This window comes from Erpetoichthys calabaricus, chromosome 12 (genome assembly GCF_900747795.2).
Source record: "Erpetoichthys calabaricus chromosome 12, fErpCal1.3, whole genome shotgun sequence".
Classification (NCBI taxonomy): Eukaryota; Metazoa; Chordata; class Cladistia; order Polypteriformes; family Polypteridae; genus Erpetoichthys; species Erpetoichthys calabaricus.
In genome coordinates, this window is record NC_041405.2 from 141,797,269 (window position 1) to 141,825,264 (window position 27,996).

General features: G+C 41.0%; 3 protein-coding genes across 5 annotated transcripts in view; 1 reads left to right on the forward strand and 2 right to left on the reverse strand.

The window, feature by feature from the left end:
• The window catches only part of theg (theg spermatid protein), a 455,045-nt gene extending 440,875 nt beyond the window's left edge, over positions 1 to 14,170 (forward strand). The window contains exon 8 of the transcript XR_007936530.1: positions 14,138 to 14,170. The gene's annotated coding sequence lies outside the window, so the exon portion shown is untranslated. The remainder of the gene's footprint in view (positions 1 to 14,137) is intronic.
• ap3d1 (adaptor related protein complex 3 subunit delta 1) overlaps positions 1 to 27,996 on the reverse strand; it is a 1,136,182-nt gene that overhangs the window by 737,672 nt on the left and 370,514 nt on the right. The gene's annotated exons all lie outside the window — the stretch shown is intronic.
• On the reverse strand, positions 296 to 27,780 carry scamp4 (secretory carrier membrane protein 4). Of its 3 annotated transcripts, none has more exons than XM_051935321.1 (7): positions 27,630 to 27,780; positions 15,214 to 15,268; positions 13,188 to 13,316; positions 10,522 to 10,678; positions 10,312 to 10,413; positions 6,045 to 6,162; positions 296 to 1,603 (listed from the first exon to the last, which is right to left on the reverse strand). In XM_051935321.1, the coding sequence occupies exons 2-7, from the start codon at positions 15,218 to 15,220 to the stop codon at positions 1,424 to 1,426; spliced, it is 693 nt and encodes a 230-aa protein (XP_051791281.1). In that variant the 5' UTR covers positions 15,221 to 15,268; positions 27,630 to 27,780; the 3' UTR covers positions 296 to 1,423. The 3 variants fall into 3 exon arrangements, with proteins under 3 accessions (XP_051791281.1, XP_028672256.1, XP_028672255.1); XM_028816423.2 differs by having other exon boundaries at positions 27,621 to 27,780; XM_028816422.2 differs by having other exon boundaries at positions 27,543 to 27,780.

The following is a 27,996-nucleotide window of genomic DNA, read 5'->3' on the forward strand; positions in this document are numbered from 1 at the left end:
GACAGGCAGGTACAGGATTTGAACCCAGAAAACAGCAGCACCCTAAAATAAAACATGCATACGATTTGGTCGTACTACATTGTTCCTGCCGATCATCTTGTGATGGTGTTCAGAACATAAAGACTAACTACAGTGTGTGTGTGTGTGTGTGTGTGTGTTTGAACACTTACAAACAAAAATGTTCACCCTGGATCAAGACTTGTATTAATAAACACTGAGCCTTTTTGATAATATTATTTACATATTTAATTTCAAATATTTTCCAGTTCACACTTAAAAAAGAAACCAAAAGAACAAGCTTTGAAATATTTATTGATTAGAGATCCAGTTAGTAAGGAAAATACAATAAGTGCCATCAGGAGGCACAGTATTAGGGGCTGGAAACCACTACCAATAAATAGGTGGAGATTGGATTAGAAGACAAGAATTGCAGCGCAAAACAAGTGCATGTCCCATGACTAAAGCAAGTGACAGGAACCCGTCTTGTTCTCTTATATTTTTTGCATGCATAAATACATTAAAAATGGTGGTCCCCTGACAAACCTAAATAGGCATGGAAAAACATGGAATGTGCAGTTTTCTTCATTTTGGTCACACACACACACATCAGTATTTTTTTTTTTTACTCAGTAGCTCTTTGAAGTCCTCTTTTGTGTTTCTGTAGTGCAGAAACCTGCTGCACCGCTACAGGTCAGTGAAGGAACAGGGCAGGCATAGGAGAGGAAAACAGATTAACTTAACTTCATGTCAGAAGGAGTCAAGGATCATGATGGAGGAATCAACGTCCTCAGCAAGTTTGAAAGAGACAGAGTGGAGTGTTAATAGTTGAGACCAAAAAGGAAATATAGAGAAACAAAAATGCAATTGTCTGTGGTTTATATTACTCATCAATGGTTTAACTTGAACTTGGGAGAAGAGGGCAAGAATGGAGTGCTGGGCATAGTCACTTTTTCAGATATATGTCATGTCAGTTTCCCCTAATGGCATTGGGGCAGCAGTAGCCCAGCCTTTCCTCCATTAAAACATTTAACGGAATGTATACAGGGAAGGGTAGTGAAAAAGTCACGATGTAATATGAATGATACGATAAAGATGCCTGAAAGTTAAAAGAGATTGTGCACGCATTGGCTCCATTGTAAACGAGCTTGAAACTGTTGCTTTTTTAAGTAAGGTGGAGGAATGCAAAATGAGTCTTTTACACTGACAACGCATGTGGAAGTTCAGAGCTAAGTCTGTCTCCACTTACCTGAAGACACGTGCCTGGTGTACGATACACTCATTTAAATACCCACTCACTTTTCTGCACGGATTTTTCTTTTGTTTCAAGCTGATTCATTACACAAAAAGAAAATCTAAATTCAGGAATGTGACCCAACTCCATCAAAGTGCAGGTAGGAGGAGTCTTGGCAGACATTACTGTAGTTCAGTTCCAATTATCACTGGGGTAGTTTGGCACACTGGGGTACTGCGGAAGTGTGTTTCCACTCCCAGAGACAGCCTGAAAGGCACCCCCTCTGACTTGTGCATTGTTCCAGGTCCCATTACTCCATTCCTCCTGGGCTTTCTGAAAGCTGCCTCCTCCACCTCGGTATAATCGATGTACCTGCAAGACACAGCAGCAGCAAATCAGACAAGTCCTTGACTCTTTAGAAATATTAATCTTCAAAGTCAATCTAACAAGGCAAGCAGAAATCCTGCTGGCTTGACCCCAATAAGTGTGATGAAGCAAACACAACAAGATGAGACAGTATCTCTAGAAAACATCTCCCACTCAGGTCTTGAAGACCACATATAAAAAGTGCACCTTTTCACTGGCTTGTGAGTTTTACACCCTGGAGTATGTCAGGCTGAATCTATCTGATCATTTTGTCCTGTCGTTTCACCTCCTAAAATGTGATATTATAAGATTCCATTGCTTTGGGGTCTTGACCTAATCAGATTCCACTATATGGGGTCTTGACCCATCTGAAACTGTTCACATTAGAACTTACTAAATGGTGAAATCTGACAGGATGCTTCTCCTAGTTCACGGCGTATTCTAGGGTTAGTCTGATCCTCTCAGATCCCTATAGCCTGCAGCATTAACACTCTGGAATCTAATCAGAATCCCTTTTATTTGGCAGTACTTAACATACTGGAATTAAACTTGGCAGCTGTGGAGCTGCTTAAAACATAACACAGTATCACAAAGAAATATCATAAATAATATAAGTCGATTAACATACATTTTAAACAGTTTCAGAATAGACCAATTATAAAGGCAATAAACTTACAATACTGATGTCCCCCCCCCCCCCCCCCCCCCCCCCCCCATTGGAGTCTAAATCTGTCCATTCAGTTTGTACTGTAAATTTACCTCAAGACGTCAAGCCAAATATTTTGCTGCCTTATCCCTTTTTTTTAATCTAGACGTGACAAATCTCCTGACCGATAATCTACTCTTAAGTCAACATTTGGAAAACTGTACTCACCAGCAGCCACTTCTTTTAGTTATGAAATAATGAAAGCCAGCCAATCTACACCTGCTCCATTTTACATGATTGTTACAACAACTGCCTCCATTGCAATGCAGGACGTCTGTGAGAAACCTTGTATTTATAATCTTATTATGTTATACTAAGCATATCAGTTCTCCCTATCTTTATATCTTTACATCAGGGAAAATAAACATTGAACGTGTCAACGTTTTTCTCAGTAAGTATGTTTCTAATGGGGCTATTGACATGAAATTTTCACTAGATGTTGGTAACGAACCAAGTAATCCACAGATACAAAGAAACCAAAACAAATACGTCCATAAATTAAGTTATGTGTAATGAAGTGGAATGACACAGGGAATAAGTATCAAACATGCTTACTGAAAGTTATTTAACTAGCCAACCTGCGGCGTAGCATACGCCGCATAATTATGTATTGATGGGTGAACACTTCGTGAAAGACATAGTTGTCCAAATGGGCTGGGTTTGAGGATACGACTGTAAGTGAATGCAAAGATGGAACTCTGGAGAGAGGGCAGGGAAGTGGGCCCGACAGGTTTTGAGTCCTAACCGTCCAATGACGGGTCGGCACAACCAGTAACGATCCTTCCGCAAGTTCACCTACGGAACCCGTGTTAGGACATTTACATCCTCTAGATAGGCAAGTTCGATCGTCTGACGCCCATTCTACCCCCGCCATTCTAGTCTGCCGATTTCTTAAGTCATCTCTTAGTCATCGTTCAGTATGCACTGCCTGTTCATGTGTCCGCCCCCAACTCCTCACCTGAATTGCTTTCGTCTGTGTACAGTCCACATGCACTTGTGAGTCACGTTGACTGTTCATTTTCCACACACCGCCTCAGTCATATGCACCTCTGAGCTACGTTCAGGCCGGGTGAGGTTTCTCATGTTGAGTCAAATTAAGCCACAGGCTCCACACCTGGTGGTGCCCTTTTGTCAATTCCTTTCAGTTTCAGCTTTGCAACCATACTCCCCCCGGGAACCCAAAGACTTTGGTTACCCGGTTGGCTGCCCGGTGGGTCATGGGAATAACGCTGCCGGATCGCCAGTCAGCATCGTGTATGGTTGGAACTGCGATGGTATGTGGTCTTCTTCGAACCTTCGACTTTCGTTCTTGATTAATGAACACATTCTTGGCAAATACTTTCACTCTCGCGCCATGGTCGGCTGTTTAGTGAATTGTTGGTGGGCGGGGCTCTGTGAGTTGGCAGGCGTGACTGACTTGCGTGCGTCTTGCTTGCCATGGACTTAGTGAATTACAGTATATATATATATATATATATATATATATATATATATATATATATATATATATATATATATATATATATACACACACACATACTTAGTAGAAAACCCTTTGTTGGTAATGACAGCTTCAAGATGTCTCCTGTATGGAGAAACTAGTCACAAGCATTGCTCAGGTGTGACTTTTGGCCCATTCTTTCACATAAACTGTTCTCAAATCTTGAAGGTTTCAGGGGCCTCTTGTATGAACTCTGATCTTCAGTTCTTTCCATAGATTTTCAATTGGATTCAAGTCAGGTGATTGACTGGGCCATTATAGCAGTTGTATTTTCTTCTCTGAAACCAATTGAGAGTTTCCTTGGCTGTGTGTTTGGGATCATTGTCTTGCTGAAATGTCCACCCTCGTTTCATCTTCAGCATCCTGGTAGATGGCACCAGATTCTTATCAAGAATGTCCTGGTACATTTCTCCATTCATTCTTCCATGATGTTCCCACTTCCAAACTTCACTGTTGGTATGGTGTTTTTGGAGTTATGTGCAGTGCTATTTCTCCTCCAAACATGGTGTGTGCAATGACATCCAAAGAGTTCAATTTTGGATTCATCTGACCAGACTATATTCATGCAGTATTTCATTGGCTTGTCCAAATGTTGTGCAGCAAACTTTAAACGAGCTTCAACATGCTTTTTCTTCAGCAGTGGAGTCTTGCACTGTGAACGTGCATAGAGGCCATGGCGGTTGAGTGCATTACTTATTGTTTTCTTTGAAACAACTGGACCTGCTAATTCCAGGTCTTTCTGAAGCTCTCTGTGAGTGGTCCTTGGCTCTTGGATAACTCTTCCGATTATTCTTTTGACTCCTCTGTCAGAAATCTTACTAGGAGCACCAGGTTGTTGCCGGTTTATGGTGAAATGATGTTCTTTCTACTTCTCAATTACAGCCCAAACGGCGCTCACTGGAACATTCAGAAGTTTAGAAATACGTCTGTAACCAATGCCATCAGTAGGTTTTGCAACAATACGGTTGTGAAGGTCTTGAGAGAGCTCTTTGCTTTTATCCATCATGAGATGCTTCTTGTGTGACACCTTGGTAATGAGAAACCTTACCATCAGTTAGGACTAAATCCGCTGATATTAATTTGCACTGATGGGGGGCAGGATTGCTTTCTAAATACTGGCCGATGTCATCTGGTTTCTTGGCTTTCCATGCCTTTTTGCACCAACTTTTCTTCATGTGTTCAATACTTATTCCCTGTGTCATTCCACTTAATTACACATAACTTCATTTATGGAGTTATTCATTATGATTTCCTTGTGTGTGTGGATTACTTGGGTTGTTACCGTCATCTGGTGAAAATTTCATGTCAGTAGTCCCATTAGAAATATATTTACTGAGAAAAACATTGATGCTTTCAACACTTATTTACTCTGCTGTATGTTAAGAGATGATTATATATATATATATATATATGTGTAACTTCACAACTTGAAGTCTGAGCCTGTCACAACATTTTACTCTACAATTTTAGCTGCTAGAATCTTCTCTCAGTGACCAACATCTTTCTTTTTATGTAATACGCCATTGTGGCTGTCCATTCGTCTGTCCAGGATTTTAAATCACCTGTAGCTCACAAACCGTTTGACCAATTGGCCTGAAATTTGATACACATTACTATGTGACATCTACTGTTTGCTTTCAGGGTGATAATTTTTATTCCTCTTTTTATTTTTATTTTATTTTATTGTAGAATAAACTCTCAGCAGCAGCCAGCAGGGTGGCTGTGCGGTACATGCGTACAGGCACTGTTCTCATCCCTCCCTACCACCTTCGCTGTCACTTCTTCTACCTCTTCATATCTTAAATCATTCTTGAGGCAGATTGAACACTTAAGTGGCAGCTTAAGTGAAAAATTAAGAAAAACGTACTAATTAATTGCAACACAAACACTGACTTAATCAGTTTTAAACGCGAAAAGATGCTGATGGAAGAAGAAAAGAAGCGGGCCGCTAGAGCTGCTCAGGAAGCAGCAAGCGCATCAACCTCTGAGCAAACGAATGCTAAACGTACAGAGAAAGAGGATGAAAACTAGGAATTCTCAAGTCAAGTGTATTCACTGCACGCTATCGTGCATTACGCCGTTACTGGTATCTCCATATTGTGTGTGTGTCAGGTCTGAGACAACCCTTTTAGAATTTTAAGTGACTTGCAGCACAGGCAAAATAATGTAAATTAATGAAGAGAGTAATGAAAAGGCACTATATACACATGTGCTCTTTGCTTTGCAGGGATCAGACTTACCCGAAAGATAGCCAGCCCCATCATTGCAGCAACGACTGTAAACATAATGGCAGCTATCAACATCACTATGGCAGCACCAACATTTGATTTAAAGAAACCACAGGCAGCAAACCAGCCACTTGACCAAAGAGAGAAGGAGATAAAAAGGAAAATGGATGTGAGTGCTTATATTCAACATAACATGCCAGCTAAATCAAATTCAGAAATGTTGAGGGATAAAGAACCTTATTCTAACAGCCCATCCGTTGTATGGTGCATTCATGCACACACCCATACTCATATAAGGCCAATTTGGAATTGGCAATTAAATTAATTGTTGTGTTGTTCACACACAAAAATGCCAAAAGAGTGATGCAAGGCCTCCAGTATGATCAGGAAAGTAGGCCAGAATCTCTACTGGTCTGCCCAAGGGGAAGCACACAACACAACCAGAGATTAATGAAAACTGGTTGGCTTCAGCCTACACCAGGGCTAAAATGTGCTTCCAAATCAAAGTTAAAAAAAATAACAGTATATTCCTAAATATCCCAGTAATATCATAAATGGCAAACTGGAGAAGGAATGTCTACAAACCCCTGCCTAAGAGAAGAAAAAGGGCAAACAAAGAATATTTATATATACTGTATAAAAGATTTATTTTAAAAATTCTCTGTAACAAAAGAAAGCTCAAAGACCAGAAATGCACAAAAGATGTCTAAAAATGGCAATCCAGTCATAAAGAGAGTCCAAATATACAGAAGTCAAAAAAGGACAAGGTCAAAAAATACAGCAGAAACAAAGAAAAGGCAATTGCAAACCAGAAACAATCACCAACCACTACGTGTATAGAATGTACCACAAACAGACTGCAATTCCCACAGGCCTTGGCGGGGCTGCAAGTAGTCCCACAATGAAGATGGAGAAGTGGCCCTGCCTCTTGGAGAACCACCCACAAAACACAAAGGACATGGCAGAAAATTGATCCATTCATAAAACCAAAAAATTAACAAATGTGACAAAAATTACATAATTATATAAGGGATAAACAAGAAACAATAGTAATATTAGAATCCCTGGAGCTTACAATTTTTTTCGTTGTCCCTGACCTCCTTAAATTTTCCTGATTTATAAGAAGAAGCTTGTAGCTCCTTATCACTGCTCTAATATCCCACCCTTGTTTTGCAAATGAGTGGTTTAGCAGAACGCAGCCTGTTACACCCACCACTCAGTCAGATGAAGGCATCACCCTGCTGCAATCTTCAAAGTTCAAGTCTGCGTTGAAGTGTTTTTCTGGCAATGCGTTTGTAAGGAATTATATAGGTAATGAAATACGGTGATTTGAAATACAGTGGAACCTCGGTTTGCGAGTAACTTGGTTTACGAGTGTTTTGCAAGACGAGCAAAAATTTTTAATAAATTTTGACTTGATAAACGAGCGAGGTCTTGCAGTACGAGTAGTATGTATACTCGTTGTCTGCTGAGCGTCATGGGATCACAACTGAGCGGTTGGTTCTTCTCTCTCTCACTGCGGGATTGTGGGCAATCGTCTCCCATTCTCCGTCTGAGTCGCTGTACCTCACTCATAGTAAACATCCGTACGAGCGTATAGTGTTTACTACAGCATTAGCATTGTTACTGTGTGTGTGTGTGCTCGCTCGCACGCGTGTGTGTATGTGTGTGTGTGTGCTCGTGCGCGCACGTGTGTGTGCTGTGACATGCGAGTCCCCGTCTTGCACGCTAAAACACAAAGCTGAGTCTCAGTACTTTAGCAACACCAGCTTTATTCAGCTTGAAACAGACACAGGAGTCAGGCAGAGCCCTGCGCATTTATAATGTTCCTTGTTCCTTGTATCACCCATCGACGGCAGGCGCTTATAGCATGTCCACGATCTTTTCAGATTTGCTTTTAAGGCAAACTGCTACAGCGCTGGGAGACTGCGATTGCTTTGGGACGCTCTTCCGCGTGTCGTCCCGTTGGGTGGAATCCCACAAGAGTTTAGAAACTCACTCACACCAGCCATGATTCTTTTCAAAGGTAAAGTACAGGTTAATTTGTTTTATGTATTTTTACTTTATATTTTGTATTAATCATTTTTATATGAATAGTTTTGGGTTGTGGAACAAATCATCTGAGTTTCAATTATTTCTTATGGGGAAATTCACTTTGATATATGAGTGCTTTGGACTACGAGCACATTTCCGGAACAAATTATGCTCGCAAACCGAGGTTCCACTGTACATACATTTCATATGTGTTCCATGTCTACAACAATCTGTGTAAATATAGAACGACAGACGATGTAAGAGACAATCTTAGAAAGAAATGCTTTAAGTTAAGTTAAATGCATATTAGTGTTTGCTTAGTCATAGCCATAGACAATGGTACAGCCTTTTACCCTTTGTAAGTTAATAAGAGATCAAACTTTCTTGCTATAATTAAGATACAGTGTGATAATTGAGTCAGCTGTTGTTTAGAGCAGGTCCCAGTGCACAGGGACTTAAAAGAAATGGGATAGGAATACAGTTTTCTGACCATTCTTAAATGGTTCAGAAATGTTTAGAAATGGTTTAACTGAATGAGCAAACTTAAAGAAACGAAACAAGAATTTTAAGCTTTAAGCAGAACTTTTCTTAACAAGAACTTTTCTTTTTTTTGCTATATCAATGTTCTCTTTTTTGTGTGAACTGTTTTACTTTGAATTTTTATTAAAGCTTCTAAAAACGAACATATTTTGTCTGTGGAATCATTTCGATGCATCAGGCTTTTGCTGAATCCCATTTTGTATGCTAGAGCTGCTGAACTTTGGTAATTTTGGGAAAACGCAGCTACAGAGGAAATGCGAGGCAAGAAATGCAGAGCACATGGCTAAAACAGAAAATGTTTTCATATGTTATAGTAATCTACTCTCTATATATATATAAATAAATATTATATATATATAAAATCCTAAGCCTAAAAGTGGAACAAGTTTATGTGACGTTTTTATGTCATGCTTTAAATCGGACTTATTTTAAAACCTACATATATATGTTTGGTATCATTTTTTTCAGAATTTATTGAACTTTAATGTGATGTTGATTTTCAAATTCTTATTCCATTTTTAAATTATAAACTAAAATATCAAGAACTCGCATCCCGTGAGACGAGACTTTGTGCCAAGATATTTAACCATGCCTAGGGCTGGAAATAAATGACAAAGAGTAGATGACAAAGCTGTACAAGCTTTTAAATGTTCAAAGCACCGCGCAAGATGCAGATCACATGGTATGACAGCAGCAGCAGCAAGCCAGCAACTGATCAAGCAAAGAGGAGGTAAAAAAAAACTATTTGTTTCCCATTGTATCACCGTTTAAAAGGGGTTTTCGCAGGAGCGACCGCGTCTCCTTGGGGTGCATTCAGCCCCCCTCTTCACAACACAAGCGGCAGAGACGCGAAGTGGCTGGCGCATAGCACAGGCCGGAGGGGTTGGCGAGCAAAGCGAGCAGGGGGTAACCCCCTAGCAATTACATAATTTGACATGAAGAATGTTTGAAGAATGAAACCCAAATATCCAATAAACACTTTCACATAAGGTGTAACAAAACAAATATGATTTCATGCATTTTCAACCAGTTGTCACAGTGGTAATGCTGCTCTGTCACGGATCAGTGCAGATGGTGTGGTGGGTAAAATACTGCTTAGCACTCTTGAGGTAACAGGTACAAATCTCGTGGCTATCTTGCATTTAGCACTTTGAGTAGTGAGTTGCTGCTATTATTATTATCATATAACAAAAACATTCATTTGATGTGAGTCAGTAACAGGCCTTCATCTGACTGAATGGTGGGGGTAGCAGGCTGCATTCTGCTAATCCGCACATTTGCAAAACAAAAGCAGGCTGTTAGTGCAGTGATAAAGAGCTACAAGCTTCTTGTCATATGTCAGGAAAATTTAAGGAGGTCATGGATAACAAAAAAAATAATACATTTCAGGGATTCTAGTGTTAAAGAATTAAAAATACAGGAAAAAGACAAAAACTAAATTTAAACTTAATTGGCAGGGGACCATACAGATAACACTAACATGCATTTCTTTGGGAATGTCAGAGGAAACCTCACACAAACATGCAGAGAACATCAAAATTCCATTCAGACAACATCCAATCCAGGGGGCTAGATACGTGAAACAGCAGCTCCAGCCATAATGCACCATAACGATGCTACCTCATTGTCCACAGCCTTGTTATAATTATAAATGGACACATCTGATACAACCCCCACCCAACCAAACATCATCAATTTCACTCACCTCACCCCCCAGCCTGAAATCCCTATGGCCTGGATCACAGCTAAAATAAACTGGAATCCGAATATGAAAAAGAAGGCCATGAAGTTAAAGGAGCTGTCTGCCCTGCAAAGAAAGCAAAATACAGTGAATCCCAAAGTACAAACAAAATAAGTCCGTCAACAGTTAAATTTAATTTCAACTCAGTTCAAAAAACAACAAGCACACACTCACCTGAAGGCTTTGTACAGGGGCCGGAACCAACAGATGTAACTGCAAGGACTGAAGAGTAGAAGCCAGACAAATGCAAGTCCAAAGTTGGCACCATTGCCACCCGCAATCCACCAGGCCAAGCAGGCAATAAGGTTCACAAACAGTGTAACGCAGTACACTACAGGGGACAGGAGCAGCAGAACAGTCATTCATGGAGGTCTTCCTCATACATGCATGCCCATAGGCACTCTTGTACATTTGTATTTTCACTCCCAGTGTCATGTTCAGTGTCTCACACACACACACTGACAGACACTGGTATGTAAGGATCATAATTATTCAAGTACCCTCTTTTAGGTGGGTTTGCATGTACTATAAAATACTATAATGTGAAAGCACCTGCTGTAATACACACGCCAGCCTGTCTGGCTACATTAAACGACTCACCTCCCAGTGAACCGATGTTGTTGAGAACTTGCACACTTTCTTCCAGGAAATTTGGCAGGAAAATTATATTTTCATTGAGATATCTCAAATTCAGTATGCTGAACACATTTTTGAAATTTTAAATCTCCCTTTGAAAAGTACTGGCTAGTTCAACTTCAAATTACCTTGAGAGTGGATACTTCAACTTGTGTATCTGTAATATTTTCTTCTTTCACTAATTCGACAGCTGTTCCCAGTGACAAAACAGCAAAATACCTGCAGTCGTGTGTGCTGAAGCAATTACAGCTCACTGCAGGACATGGGATGGGGTGTGACCAGATGTAGGTGGGGCTGGATGATGAAGTGTTACCATATAAGGAAGGCATGATATTACATGTATATTTTTTTTATTCAATTCACAAATAATGATATTCTTAATTTATTCAATATGGTAGTAATGATACTGTTTATTTATTCATCACCGTACAAGGTACCCTTACTGTACAAGGATGGAGTGGTAGGTCTCATTATATGCTAACAGTCTGCCTTCTGCCTCCTCCCCATCCCATACTTGTCTTTGTGGCTGTACGATGTCTTACACAAACCTCAGTCAATCTCCTACTCTTTGAAATCGAACCGGACTAATAACATGGTGTTCATGTCCGTAAAAAGTAAAAAAAAATAAAATCAACTTAACTTTATTTATACATGTATAAAAGATAGCCCAGTGGCACTTTATGCTACAGTGAATAAACGTACACTCAGCATTTCCATTACACTAAAAGAAACCTCACAACTCACGTCTGCATTACCTAAAGATTATACTGATTCAATATTTCTTTGATAATAATAATAATAATTAATTACATTTACATAGAGCTTTTCTCGGGGCGGCACGGTGGCGCAGTGGTAGCGCTGCTGCCTCGCAGTTAGGAGACCCGGGTTTGCTTCCCGGGTCTGCCCTGCGTGGAGTTTACATGTTCTCCCCGTGTCTGCGTGGGTTTCCTCCGGGCGCTCCGGTTTCCTCCCACAGTCCAAAGACATGCAGGTTAGGTGGATTGGTGATTCTAAATTGGCCCTAGTGTGTGCTTGGTGCGTGGGTGTGTTTGTGTGTGTCCTGCGGTGGGTTGGCACCCTGCCCGGGATTGGTTCCCTGCCTTGTGCCCTATGTTGGCTGGGATTGGCTCCAGCAGACCCCCGTGACCCTGTGTTCGGATTCAGCAAGTTGGAAAATGGATGGATGGATAGAGCTTTTCTCACTACTCAAAGCACTTAGACAGAAATGAACTACTTCAACCACCACCAATGTGTAGCACCCACCTAGATGATGTGACAGCAGCCATTTTTGCAACAGCATGCTCACCACACATGAGCTGTTAGGTGGTGAAGGGGTGAGAGAGACAGCCAGTTAATGACAGGGGATGATTATGAGGCCAGAATGGACAGGGCCGTGATGGGCAATTTAGCCAGAACATCGCGATAAACCTTATTCTTTTCAAAAAAATGACCAGGGATCTTTAATGACCAAAGAGAGTCAGGACCTTGGTTTTATGTCTCATCCTAAGAATGGCGCCATTTTTTGAGCACAGTATCCCTGTTGCTGCACTGGGGCATTGGGAATCACATAAAGACCACAGGGTAAGCACCCCGTGCTGGTCTCACCAACACCTCTTTCAGCAGCAACCCAAACTTTTGCTAGATGGTCTCCCGTCTAAGTACGGACCAGGCTTGAATATGCTTAGCTTCAGTTGGATGACCTGTTCTGAAAAGCAGATGGTATGGCTGATATTGTAATTTATTTATGAAGTGCCACAATGACTCAATATTTGTCAGCTTCAGATGCAGCCAACATACTTCTTTGAAAAAAATATACATTTAAGAAATTGAAACTACAATTAGCCGTAGATCCACCACATCCAACTATTTGTAATAGTATATGGATCTTTTTGTCACTTGAATTGGAATCTACGGTGTATAAAAACAATTTCAGCTTCATTATATTGTAAAATGGCATTAAAGACATATTGTATGTACACTACTACTACATTCTATTATCACTGTTATTTTAGAAAATAAATCACGGCTACAAAAATAGATAATAAACAAAATTGTGATAAACTCTTTGATGATGTGACTAGAAAATTTTAAAATGCTCCAACTTTGAGAGCAGCTAACTGAGTCTCCCAACACGCCTGAGTGTTTCACTTGGTGCAGGCTGCATATTACTCTACCACATATAACTACACAGACATGTTACTCACAGTTCCACAAGTAGTACACCTTCTTAACAAGAGTGCGGTGCTGGTCAGGGATCTCCTCCTCAAAGTTCTGATAGAAGCACGGTTTCAAAGGTATGAACTTTGGAAGTGGTGGGAAGTTGTTTGCCTTTTCTGCAAAAGAAATGAAAGTGATGCAAAACCGCTCCATATCATTCAGAGAATGAAGGGTCCTTCTGAGGAAACCTACAGCAGGTGCACATAGCATTTTCCTTTCATTGGAGGAACTTGGCATCACCAGGCTTAGATTTTGGTGCGTGTCATTTTCTTAAACAAGTACTACTGTGCTTAACAGCAGGGTGAAGTCTTTTCTTATTAAAGCAACAACATTAAGCTTTAGAGTAACTGGTGCACTTAGGAAACAGACAGGTGAAAACTTTGCATAATATAAAATACTCATGAAAACAATAAAATAAACACGAATGATAGACTGAGCCAATACTACATTACACAATGGATTTTGGCCAGTAGAGGGAACCCCAGTCCCACACAGCACACATCCTTAGCGTCCTGGAGAGTCCTTTGAAAAAATATGTTTAGCATTACAATTTAATTAAGTTAACATGGCAAGTCAACAGAATTGTAGAAATTAAGTGGCCAAAATTCAAGCATAACATGACTTTTGTCACAAAGAGGCTAGAGAAGGCCCTGGGTTCTCAATGTGTGACCCACCAGCTTGCTAAATGTATCATTTTATAATTCACGGGTGTTGAACTCCAGTCCTGGAGGGCCGCAGTGGCTGCAGGTTTTCATTCTAAACATCTTCTTCATTAGTGACCAGTTTTTGCTGCTAATTAACTTCTGCCTTAATTTTAATTAACTTGACTCAGACCCCTTAGGTGTCTCTTTTTCCTTAATTAGCAGCCAAACAATAAGACGACACAAAACAAGCAGCCGCATGAGCAGCTCACCCCATTGTCTGAAAATAAAGAAAGGTGAAGGTCTCAGTAAGGTTGACCTCTCAGGTCACCTAAACATTTTGACATTGGTGTTCTTAGAAAAAAAAACAGAAAATCAACAGTTTTGGTAATGTCTGCTGTGGCAGAATGAGAGCAGCAACAAGCTGTGGAATGAAATAACGGGCTTAATTAACAGCAAGAATCAGCTTCTCATTGAGAGATTGGTTGGAGTGAAATTGGTTGGAGTTTGAAATCCCAGTTTAGCTGGTCATCTGTTGGCTCGTTTCACGTCTCATTTCTGTTTGGCTGCCAGTTAATGAAGAAATTAATAAATACAGAGGACTGAATCCTTAAAAACAGGGCCATTAAAATGAAGGGGAAAGGAATTAATTAGCAGTGAAAACTGGTCACTGATTAGGGAAAGGGTGAGAATGAAAACCTGCAGCCACTGCGGCCCTCCAGGCCTGGAGTTCGACACCCCTGGTATATATTATAGCTAAATATATACAGAATTGTCTAATAGTGAAGTGGTACTCACAACAAAATAAGCTGCAATTTTATATTAAAACTTTTAAACCTTAAGGCAGATTAAAAAGAATACAATACACTGCATTGCAACACCACCTAATGTAGATTTCCTTTCACATGAACTGTCTCTAAAACCACAGCTACTGATTTTACCCAACCCAATTTTCCAATACACAGTGACAGGGACCGTGAGCTTATCCCAAAAGCAGTGGCCAAAGGTACTCCAGTAAACTGTGGAACCAAATTTCATAAACACTGGGCTGATTTGCCAGTCATGCCATTGCCATTGGACTGTGGAGGGATGCTGGACGTTACTTTAGCTAACGAACCCTATTAACACAATTAAATAAAATCTTTTCAAATTGTCTATGAAGGTGACATTGGTCTCCTTAATAACCAGCTTTTCATTCATTTATCTTTCACCCTGGCCTAACACATGAATACCATGCAAGATCAGGAAGATGGCTGGGTGCTGCTAATTACGAATGCTCATGAGAACAGGCTGTTTAGCACAGAGGCCAGAGAAGTCTACAGTATAGATAACAACAGCTAATCTCTGGTAACAGATCGACTCTTGCTCTTACCGGACATGGTGGCCTCCTCCTACCCAGACAGCTTGTTTTTTAAAGTATGCAAGTCCTAGAGAAATGAAGAGATGAAGAAAACAATTAGTTTGCAGTAAATGAAAGAAAGATTCAAGCATTTGAAGTGACAGCATAGTCTTTTGATAAGAGAGCCAAGTCACTAGTCTATCAACCACAGAGACCAACACTGAGCTTTCTGGATGTTCCAGGATCAGCAACATCTTACAGAATAACACAAGCCTAGTCCACTTGCAGTCCCTTTAAGTCAATTCATGCTCTAAACGCCTCAGCTGTTTGTGCTCTTGCTGACTCAGTCTGTTGTCAAATCCATGTCTTTCAGTCCACATTAATTAAGGGGTCATGCACTGAAAGCGCTCGTTCCCTTTTGCTTCTGTGGGGATTTAGTTTTTTACCTTACGTTTTTGTTATTCTACTACAGTTTTTACACCCAGTCCTGCTGAAAGAACACTTTCTTTGAAATGTATCAGAAGTGTGCAACAGGTTGTCCATTTGATCTGTGGTTATTTTTGCATTTCTCTGTACTTGGAATCAGATTGTAATTTCACTAGAAAGAGTTTGCGGTTCTTGTGCTTGGAGGTGGACACCAAGATGAAACACTTATCTGCCGGTAATCGGTGGTGGCTTGTTTATTTGCTGCTATGCAGCCAGCCAGTGGTGAGAAGAATGAGGTTTCCGGATCAGAGTATAGACAGTGACACACAATTTTACTCACACAGCATATTCCTAAGTTGGCCATGAGTAAAAGAAAACCTTTCTGGTAGTGGGATGTTTTATTATGGGGCGGCACGGTGGCGCAGTGGGTAGCACTGCTGCCTCGCAGTTGGGAGACCTGGGTTCACCTCCCGGGTCCTCCCTTCGTGGAGTTTGCATGTTCTCCCCGTGTCTGCGTGGGTTTCCTCCCACAGTCCAAAGACATGCAGGTTAGGTGGATTGGCGATTCTAAATTGGTCCTAGTGTGTGCTTGGTGTGTGGGTGTGTTTGTGTGTGTCCTGCGGTGGGTTGGCACCCTGCCCGGGATTGGTTCCTGCCTTGTGCCCTGTGTTGGCTGGGATTGGCTCCAGCAGAACCCCGTGACCCTGTGTTCGGATTCAGCGGGTTGGACAATGGATGGATGGATGTTTTATTATTCCACTTTCACTTTTAACAATGGTGTATGCCAAGGGGAAGCACCATTCTAACTTGTATCCATCTCATTTATTTAAAATTTTCACTTTTACCTGTAATTCCATGGACCTTCAGTATCAACAGGTCGTGTATTTCACCAATGTATTGATCATGTATACTGTATGGTGAAGTCTGTGCCTTCAATATTGTATGACTTACATTGAGGGCTAATGAAGTCTGAGCATTTCTTGATCTCAGAAAGTGGTGTGACAGTCACAGCAAGTTTGATTATTTCAAACAGATTGATGATAATCAGTTGCAACAATTACTTAAACCTCCAGACTTTACAAGGCATTCGTTCTGTCTTTAGTGATTCTCCCAGTTTCCTAGCAAATGCAGCAATGAAAGTTAACAAAGCCTTGAAAGCTGAGGCAAACAATTCCTGCAGGTGTTCCATGTTTTCTTGATTACTTACAAACCATCTGTCTGTACAGAAGCTGTGTTGGAACAGACTGTGTTCCTACACCCTCTGCAGCATTTGTGGGGCAGTATTGCACTGCACATTGCTATCATAATGGTGACTTACAGGTCATTACAGTCCTTAAAAGTGTAGGTCTTTCATTCAGAGAAATGACATAAAAAAGCTAAGATGTCAGTTAGCGCATTTACGTGCACACACAAAAGTGGTATAAGGGGAGTAACCTGCTTAAGACAGAACCCTGTTTTTTAAAAAACCTCCATTTATATGTGTAAGTTCACTTCTGGAGCTCTCTTTTGGCAAAACACTCCGACACCATCATCAGCCGCTGTGAATCTGAAACCAGGCCTGAAGCCTGTGATAATTTTATAAATACGTTTAGTCCTTCATGCGCTGTGAAGTAAATAACATCCATTCCCTTTAACATCCTTCACCTGAGCCACCCATGAATCACGTTAAGAACACTGGCAGCTGTGTCACCCAGTCACACTGTTTCAACTAATCTACAGCAAGTAGCTGGAGGAAAACTAAACTGACACTTTATTTACGGGTTTCTGTTATTGGATTGCATGCAGCACCTCTTTTTTGCTTGCCTGTACAATTAAGCTACAATCGCGGAGCTTAGCAGTGTAAATTCAACAGCACAATCTTGTGAGCAGTGCTGGGGGGTAACACAGTAAAAGTAATGTGCGTTATTTGATCTGATCGCCTTTTAAAGTAACGAGTAACCTAACATAATGCTCTTCTTGTTGAAATAAAAATACCTACATTATTATTTACCAAGAAGCACTGGGATTAAGACAAAAAGGACACATTCCGGTATGCCGGACATTTATCATGTGGCTGCTGAAAGGCTTTTGCTAAGCTAACACATGCCAGGTGAACAGAGTGCAACAGACATGCGTAGAATACAAAATCATTAAGTGTAACCTGGTTAAGGGTTTATATGGCCAAATAACCACTTTACACTGGTGCTTGAAAGTTGGTGAACCCTTCAGAATCTTCCATATTCCTGCATAAGTATGACTTAAAACATCATCAGATTTTCACAAAAGTAGATATGTAGAACCCTGCTAAACAAATGAGACAAAATATCAAACTTAGTCATTTATTTATTGAGGAAAATCACCCAGTATTACATATCTGTGAAAGGTATTAGTGTATTGTACCGTGTTAGCCATTATGGATGTAGTGAGAAGTCAAGCAAAATGACACCTTTCATTGGCTAACTAAAATGATTACAAAATGCAAGTTTTTGAGGAAACTCAGGCCCCTTCTCCAGGCAAAATGTCCTCACTATATCTGTGAGTGACAAAGCATGTGAACCTGGCAGCTAAACTGAAGATGTTGTCAATCAGGGTGATACAGTCCGGAGTTAGTGGGCACCCTCTTTATATTAAAAGAACAGCATTCTGTCAAGGGCTTCACCTCCAAACACGTTTGTGCAGTATCGGTGCATCACGCCACAGACAAAGGACATCTCAGAGGACCTCAGAAAAAGAATCATCGATGCTGATCTTGCTGGGAAAGACTATTTCTAAAGAGTTTAAACTGCACCAGTCTATAGTCAGACAGATTATATACAAATGGAGGAAGGTTAAGACTATATTTACTCTAACCCAAGAGCAGTCAACCAACAAAGATCACTCCAAGGAGATGTGTGATTGTCCGTGAGGTCACAAGAGAACCAAAGTTAACTTCTAAGCAACTAAAAGCCTCTCTCACGTTGGTTAATGTTAATGTTCATGAGTCAACCATTAGGACAACACTGAACAACAGTGGTGTATATGGCAGGGTTGCAAGGAGAAAGCCATCGCTTTCCAAAAAAAACATTGCTTCCCGTCTACAGTTTGCTGAAGAAAATGTGGACAAGCCTAAAAGTTATTGGAGTAATTAATGTTTTATGAGCAAATGAGACCAAAATAGAACTTTTTGGTTCAAATGAGAAACGTTAAGTTTGGAGAAAGAAAGACACTGCATTCCAGCATAAGAACCTCAACCCATCTGTGAAACGTGGCTTTGGGCTTGTTTTGCTGCGTCTGGGCCAAGACAGCTTGCTACAGTGGACAGGAAAATTAATTCTGAATTATACCAGCAAATTCTAAAGAAAAATGTCAGGACATCTGTCCATGGACTACATCTCAAGAGAAACATGCAGCAAGACAACAACCCTAAGAGGGCTTGAAGAAGAATAAAGCAAAAGGTTTAGGAATGGCCAAGTCAAAATCCTGACCTTCAACCAACAGAAATGTTGTGGAAGGACCTGAAGCTTGCAGTTCATTTGAGAAAACCCAGCAACATCTCTGAGTTGAGGCGATTCTGTATAGAGGAATGGGCTAAAATTGCTAGGCTTCCTCAAAATTACCAGGGTGTTGTACCGTGTTAGCCATTACCAGAGAAGTGACAGCTTCCACCCCAAGCATATAAGGCACTCCATTATTTTCAGCCAAGTCATACGATACAACCGTGTTTGCTCAGACTCGACAGACCGGGATAAACAACTGCAGGAGCTTAGACAAGATTTCATCAGACAAGGTTATACCCCCTGGGTTGGCACCCTGCCCAGGATTGGTTCCCTGCCTTGTGCCCTGTGTTGGCTGGGATTGGCTCCAGCAGACCCCCGTGACCCTGTATTCGGATTCAGCGAGTTGGATAATGGATGGATGGAAGGTTATACCCCCAAAACAACAGACACTCAAATAAGAAGAGCTACTGCCATACCCAGAGTCAACCTTCTGGAATATAAAAACAAAGACAACAAGAACCACATCCTTCCTTAGAAGGCTGGTGTCCTTCAACATCTGCAATAAAATGCTGCAGATGTTCTACCAGACGGTTGTGGCGAGCGCCCTCTTCTACACGGTGGTGTGCTGGGGAGGAGCATAAAGAAGAGAGACGGCTCACACCTGGACAAACTGGTGAGGAAGGCAGGCTCTATTGTAGGCATGGAGCTGGACAGTTTGACATCTGTGGCAGAGTGATGGGCGCTGAGCAGACTCCTGTCAATAATGGAGAATCCACTGCATCCACTGAACAGGATCATCTCCAGACAGAGGAGCAGCTTCAGCGACAGACTGCTGTCACCGTCCTGCTCCACTGACAGACTGAGAAGATCGTTCCTCCCCCACACTATGCGACTCTTCAATTCCACCCGGGGGGGTAAACGTTAACATTATACAAAGTTATTGTCTGTCTGTATACATGCATTGTTATCACTCTTTAATTTAATATTGTTTTTTTGTATCAGTATGCTGCTGCTGGAGTATGTGAATTTCCCCTTGGGATTAATAAAGTATCTGTCTATCTATCTGTCTATCTATCTTGTTGTCACCTGTAACCCACATCCTGAAGCACTTCGAAAAATTATAAAAGAACTTCAGCCAATGACGGAACACTGAAAAATGTATTTCCAGAACCTCCCCTCCTGGCATACAGACAACAGCCAAACCCGCAGCAACTAATTGTCTGAAGCTCTCTAAGTAAACCAACAGAAAATGGCACATCTCCCTGTCTATAGAAAAGTGGTAAAACGTGTGCTCACATTTATAATACAGACCATGTAGTTATACCACACTACCGAGTAGAACATCACATAAAGGGATCATTTTCCTGCAGGTCATCTAATGTGGTCTACCTAATTCTCTGCATGAAATGTCCTGACACTGCACTCTATGTGGGAGAAACTGGACAAGCACTCCGGCAGAGAATGAATTTCCACAGGTTCCACATTAAACATGGAAACACAGATGTTCCTGCAGCAGCTCACTTCAACAAGGGAGTTTAAAGTCACAGAGCTTATGGGCAATTTCAGAAAACAGCAAGAAAGAAAAGAATGGGAAGTGAAACTCACGCTAAAATTGAACACATTACAACATGGCTTAAATAGACACAAGAGTTTTATGGCCAGATATAAGGATTGTTTTCATCTCTCGGACTGACCCTGACAACCTAACTACAGACCCACATTGTATTGAAAAACTCATCAGAAACTTCAAAAGACTTTGTTGTACAGTTACAGTTATCTTATCCCAAGATCTTGACCATACATTGTTCTTCTTTCTTTCTAAATGAATCTTAGCCTGAAGAGGTTTATTAATTTTTTATATCTAAGATGTCTCACTTAAAGGTTTTCCAATGTTGTATCTGTCCTGGTGTGTATATAAACACAGGGAACTCCAGTTTCTGTATTACATCTCGCGTGAAGAAGAGGCCTGAGTTGCCTTCAAAGCCTGCATATTGTAATCTTCCATCCATCGTCCAAACTGCTGAATCCAAACACAGGGTCACGGGGGTCTGCTGGAGCCAATCCCAGCCAACACAGGGCACAAGGCAGGAACCAATCCCGGGCAGGGTGCCAACCCACCGCAGATATTGTAATCTTTTAGTTAGCCAATAAAAGGTGTCAATAAGCATCAATTGAAACATTTTAAAAATTGTTTCAATGCCCATTTTTCATGGTATCGATTCCACGGCATACACGATGAATGCACTTCTGGTTCACTCTGACTTTTGACAGTTGAGCTCAAGGGCCACCGATAGCCTTGGCTTGAGTTGCAGCCCCATGTCTTATTGTATCTTATTTCTAAACTACGGAAGCATTAATCAGTATACGTCTGCAAACTGCTGCGTCTGAAGTAGGGACGTGACATTTGTTGCGTTTCTACATGTTAAAACATTTCTTGTAGTCAGTTAAATGTTAATAATTTTTAAGACGGGGCACTGCAATTATTTTTTATCTGTGGGCCAATTTTATTCTATACTGTTCATTCAGGAGCGACACTCTTCAGCACTGGGACTCCATCGCTTCCTCCATTTTTATATCCTCACCACAAAGTGTGCTGCTGTAATGCGTCACTTTCTTTTATTTAATTACATCAGATTTTAAAATTAGATTTCATTACATTTTACTATATATAATGTATAATTTTTTAGTACTCAATTGCATAAACAGTGCCACTACTTCTTCGTGTGCTCATATACTTGGTGCAAAAATTGAATTGTAGAAAGGTGACTAAAGTAAACGTTGATTGGATTTGGCTGGCTACGGCGGACGCTTCATGGATAGGATCAGCATGAATGCAGCAGCATGGAGTGTTTTCCTTTGAGCTGTTCATGAAAAACACAACTCAGCACAGCAGAAATTGTGATTTGCTGCTATTTTTTTTTTTTTTTTTTTTTTACTTTGATAGTGGCCCCGTTTTGTTGCAGTTTCCTCATACTGTTAGGAAAAACATATTAAAATTCAAATCTGCCTATTGTGACGGGTGGCCACAGCCATTACCCGGTCAGGACGCCAACGAAATGGAAGGACCTGGGGAAAAAGCATCGGTGAGGCAGTACCTCTCCTGGGATGCTAGACAGCTGCCCTCCTGGGCGGCTGTGGCACCATGGATTCCCACAGGGCATCCAGAAGCAGCAGAACCCGATACTGTACTGGGTTTCCACCACACCTGGAAGTGATTCCAGATAGCAATAATGAGCCACCTAGAGCACCCCCAGGAGCGGAATAAAAGGAGCCGCCTCACTCCATTTGAGGAGTCAGAGTCGGGAGGGAGTGGACGGAGATTGCCAGGAAGAGAGTGGAGGCAGAATGAGGAAAAGAGAAGGAAGAAAGGAAAGAAAGGGAACTGTATTGTACTGTGCTTGGGAACTGTGATACTGTGGGGAACGAGATGAAAGTGTCCCCCATGTGAATAAACGTGTCTTGTGTGCTAAACTTGGCCTCTGTACCTGTTGTGCCCAACGTTTGGGGAGCTGTACACCTCCTGGTGTCGTGTCCACACTGTCTAAAATTATGGCTGTGAGTAGAAGGGAAATGTAGTTTTTGGGATGGACTGTGATGCCCATTAAGGTTAATGCCAAGACTATTGAATACTACTGTAATTAATTATGTCTAAGCTTCAAAAACTAAAATTTCTATTATGTTTTCAATGTACAGATGTTAATGAACACAGAACTGCAAATTATTTTATTTTTTTATTGAGTTACATTATATACTGGATTATTTGTCCAAAGATGCTTGAGATGGTTTATGGGGATAAGATGGCCAATAACAATTAGCAACAAGGATTTGAGAGAAAAGACTGGTCAAATGGAGATGAGTGAAATAGACATACCGAGAATGATAAGATGGGCTGGACATGTATGATGCATGGACGACTCAAAGACAGCAAGAAGAGTGAAAAGATGGATTCTGGTAGGAAGGAGAAGAGCAGGAAGGCCAAGAAAGAGGTGGAAACAAGAGACAGAAGAGCAAGGGGAAGAACCCTGGAGGAAGTGGCACAGGACAGAGAGAAGTGGACGAAGTTTTTTAACTGGCAGGGACACAGCGTCAAAGACAACGGGAGCGTGGCCAACTAACTAACGGATATTGAATTTTATACTTTTCTTAGGACTGTATCGAAATTTTGGTATTGTGACAACCCCAACTGACACCTTGCCTTTCTTTGTAATTTCTTTAAAGGAAAGACCAAAACCTCTAAGGGTTATAATGGTCCATCTGTCTTCCTTTGTTAACTGCCTTGTTCTCACCACTATAATTACAGTATACAGTGCAATGTTGACCCACTAATGCCTCAGACAGTTTAGAAACACAGCTTGTTCCAGCGCTGCTTTTATACAGACATGGGGCTTGTAAGTAATCCACAAAACTTGGGGCACCTGCAGGAATTGTTGGCATCATCTTACATAGCTTAATTAACTTCTATCACAACAGAAAAGCTGTAAGTTGTTAACCCATTACTTGTTCCCTAAAAACACCTTTTGGTAAGATGCTAAACATTACATTTTTTCTGTTTAATTACATCTCGCCTGAAGAAGGGGCCCGAGTTGCCTCGAAAGCCTGCATTTTGTAATCTGTTCAGTTAGCCAATAAAAGGGGTCATTTTGCTTGACTTTCTAATGTTTGGTAATTTTTTTTTTTTTTAAACCTCTGGCAGTTTATCGCTTACCTTTGTACCATTTAAGGTTATTTACTGGCGTTGAACTGCTTAAATTTCAATAAAAAATGGAAAAATAGGAATGCTCTAAAAGTTCTGATCATTAGCTTGTGTGTAAACAGATGGCAGTGCAGTGGTTAACGCTGCCACTTCATGAACTCAATGTCCTGGATTTGAACCCTGTGCCCAGTCACTGCCCATGTGGCATTTGCATGTTCTCCCCTCCACATCCAAAGATGCATAAGTTTATTTAATTCTCAATTCCAGATTGGTTGTGTGTGTGTGTGTGTGTGTGAGTGGACCGTGCCATGGGCTGGTTCCTGCCTTGTGCCTGATGCTGCCATGAATGTTGTGTGGTTGTTACTTTTTTTTTTTTTTATTATACTTTATTAATCCCGAAGGAAATTACTTGGTTTTTTCGCATACCCCTTGGGGTCAGAGTGCAGGGTCAGCCATTGTACAGCACCCCTGGAGCAATTGAGGGTTAAGGGTCTTGCTCAAGGGCCCAGCAGAGTAGCATCTCTTTTGGCAGTGACGGGGATTTGAACCGGCAACCTTCAGGATACCAGCACAGAGCCTTAGCCTCAGAGCCACCACTCCGCCCTATAACCTATTCTGAACTTGTGCATATTCTTGGATTCAGGTGTCAACTAAATATAAAATAATAACAACAGTATAAATGTTTATATCTTTTAGGAACATTCAGACTGAAATTACTCCCTGATGTTCCCTTTGCTGGCAAATAAACACGTGGCCTCCAGACTGTACACATGACTCATTTTATACCTGTGACTCTCTACGTGAGGCTGCCCTTTTACCAACCACACATCATGTGCCTTAGCTGATCCATGGCCACACCACCCCTGCACACCAGTCTTGGTCTTTGGCTGTTCCCGTTACAGACTTGACAATGATGTGTTTCCTTTCAGATCAGACAGGATCTTCCCACTTATCACTTTGTATCTGAATACTGACTTTCAGGTGTCCACGGTATGTTTCACCAGAGCACTCCAGGCTGCTTCTGACAATCTAAAATCCTCTACTAAACTCCAGATATCTTCAATAGGTACAGACTCCATTCCAAATCACACAACATCTTGACAGTTTGTGTTTACCTGTATCAGTTGTATGGTACTGTTCAAATTAGCTAAAATATAAAGTCATTCATTTTCCATCAGGATACAGAGTCATGGGCCCCCAAAGTTTACTCTATAAAACTTAATGACATATTATGTATGTACATAAACAATCAAGATATTAGATAATTAGATATAATATTTTTGTCATTAAATATTCTTTATTTTTATGTAGATAACATTGATTGGACAGGCACCCCTTCTTGAGTGGCTTCCTGCATTGCTCCTTACACTCCTTAAATAATCTTCACCGTCCCACCAGCCCTTTGTGATCCGGAATTTTGATTTATTTTGAGAATGTTACCTTATAATCGTAGCAATTTCTGAAATCATGTTTAATTATTTTTGGGATTAGCACATAAGGGAAGCTGCATGCATTACAATGCAACAATGAAAAACCATTTTCTTTACTGAAATATTTGCGCAAACTTAATACAGTATTTTCTCTCTTTTGATAAGGTGTATAAATAAAATTTTTTACTTAATAAAATCCAAGTCTAACGTGAGCTATCACTGTTGTCATTTATGCAGTTACACAGTGAGAACCAGTTCAAGCGCAGAAGGTACCTAGTAGTGTCAATGTTTGTGAGGTTTATCTAGCTCAAAACGCAAATTTATATATATATATATATATATATATATATATATATATATATATATATATTCACGGCATTCGAAGTCTGTGTCACAATCTGATTGTATGGGTGGTTACCTACCAGGTAACGCTTTGTGGTTGGCCAGCGATCTGCTAACATCCGCCACGGTGCCCTCAGTTTGTGAAGAGCAGATCATAGAATGGTTGAAATAGTTTACTGTCAAATAAATGCAAAGAGTACGTGACACGTGTTTCGCCCTCATTCTGGGCTCATCAGGCGTACAAACTCTACTGCACTCCCTCTCGGGAATCGAACCTCGGACGTATATATATATAGACACAGAAACAGAAATGTAAGTCCAGGTACCCAAACACAATGCAGGTTTTAAAATGCCTTTTATATAGTGCCTTTCACAGAGCTCTCTTGAACAACAATATAATTCAACAAGATGCAGTAAGAGGGTTTGAGAATACTGTACCTGCCTCGAAAGCAAGAAATTTATTTTAAATAAACAATAATATTAAAAGGGCAACAAGTATTTCCAGAGGAGAACGACACAAGCCACACAGTCATCGCAGATGAGCACAGACTCACATTTTATTTTACACAACATGCCTGCCTGCTCAAGCAACAAACAAGCTTCTCTGACATAAGATGATAGGACGTAGATTCAACTCTTGATACTTATTGTGAAAAATAAACCATTAATTAATTACAATTGGAGCGTATATACTGTAAATATTTAGTAATCGGTTTATGCAAGTAGAGACTAAGAAGGGATATCATACAAGTTAACATAATTAGAAATGGAGTCAGCATGTTGAAGGCAAGCTAGAACATGGAAGCTGGTTGCGGGCAGATTCCACACAAACACTTTAAATCATTTTTCATTCCACAAAGAGCTACTGATGCATGGAATCGCCAATCACTTCTGAAGCACCAGTTAACCAAACCTGCATTTTCTTTGCAAGTTCCGCACTAACAACCTAGCATACCATTCAAATACAGCACGCTGGACATGTGAGGCAACCGTGCCAACCACTGCACCACCACTCCACCCATCCATCCATTATCCAACCCGCTGAATCCAAACACAGGGTCACGGGGGTCTGCTGGAGCCAATCCCAGCGCACAAGGCAGGAAACAATCCTGGGCAAGGTGCCAACCCACCGCAGGACACACACAAACACACCCACACATCAAGCACACACTAGGGCCACCTAACCTGCATGTCTTTGTAATGTGGGAGGAAACCCACGCAGACACGGGGAGAACATGCAAACTCCACGCAGGGAGGACCCGGGAATCGAACCCAGGTCCCCAGATCTCCCAACTGCGAGGCGCTACCCACTGCGCCACCGTGCCGCCCACGTACATGTATGGGAGTTTATAAGGTATCAAGTAAGGCAGTTCCCTGATAGCGCTAAACACAAGAACATTCTTTTTGGATTAATTCAAAATTCTGATGTGTTATTATTTATTTTAGTATTTATAGCATTGTAAATTTTAGAAAGTAAAAAATCTTGAAGCTTATGTGAACTGTATGCATATTTTGTCTCATTTAAAATATGACTGTGTTCTTCAGAATTAGTTACACCGTTCTAGTCTAGATCTATCATGCCTAATCCAGCACGAGCAAACTCGCCGCATACCGTCACCAATTTAAGATTTGCCCAACAAACACTCCTGGAGCACATTTGATCAGTTTAATTTCAGATCCCACAGGCTAGATCAATGCCAACATTCGCCAGATCATGCGGCGTCACTTCAAGCAGCACTCCATTCCGGATCAAACCCGCCTTTCAAACCCCATTGCCACACGCTGAATCTCCCAGGCGACTTGAAACTGTACGATAGAAAGGCGACCTGTAAATCTAATTTTTTTGACTGAAAATTTTCATTAACCGGCTCCATATCCTCACCCCAGCACCTCCATCTCGGGATCCCACTTCATCAGTCCGTTACGCTCCAACTGGAGCTTGAAAGTTTCCCAACAATTTCTCAGCGCTCTTCACAAAACTAGTATCGCGGGAAAAAAACTGTACAGCAAACTCACCTAAAATATGGACACAAGATTATCCTGCAATTCTTTTCATCTTAATTTATTATCTCAAGTTATTCGCCACATTTTTACCTTTTGAACAGTAAATTTTTTTTCTTTCTTTCAAAAGCGAGAGAGCAGAGTCCACCCCATAGACAGCTGGCAGAAGAGGCGCACATTCTGGGAATTGCAGTGCAGATGACTTCGGCGCTGGAGCGTGGAGTAGGACAGCAAACTCCATCTCCCAGAATGCATCTGCTTATGAAGGAGGGATGACAGTCCTGTGATTTCTGAAAAAAAAAAAAGTTTATTTCCGCGCTGACTGTCAGGGAGTAGTCGGAGGAAGTGAAAGGGGCTGAGGAAAGTTTTTTTCCCCCCTATTGTGAATTAGACATAAATACAAGGAGCTGCTGAAATCTCATATTACTGGAATGCAGCTCTGTTTAGTATGCATAAATTACACTCTGCC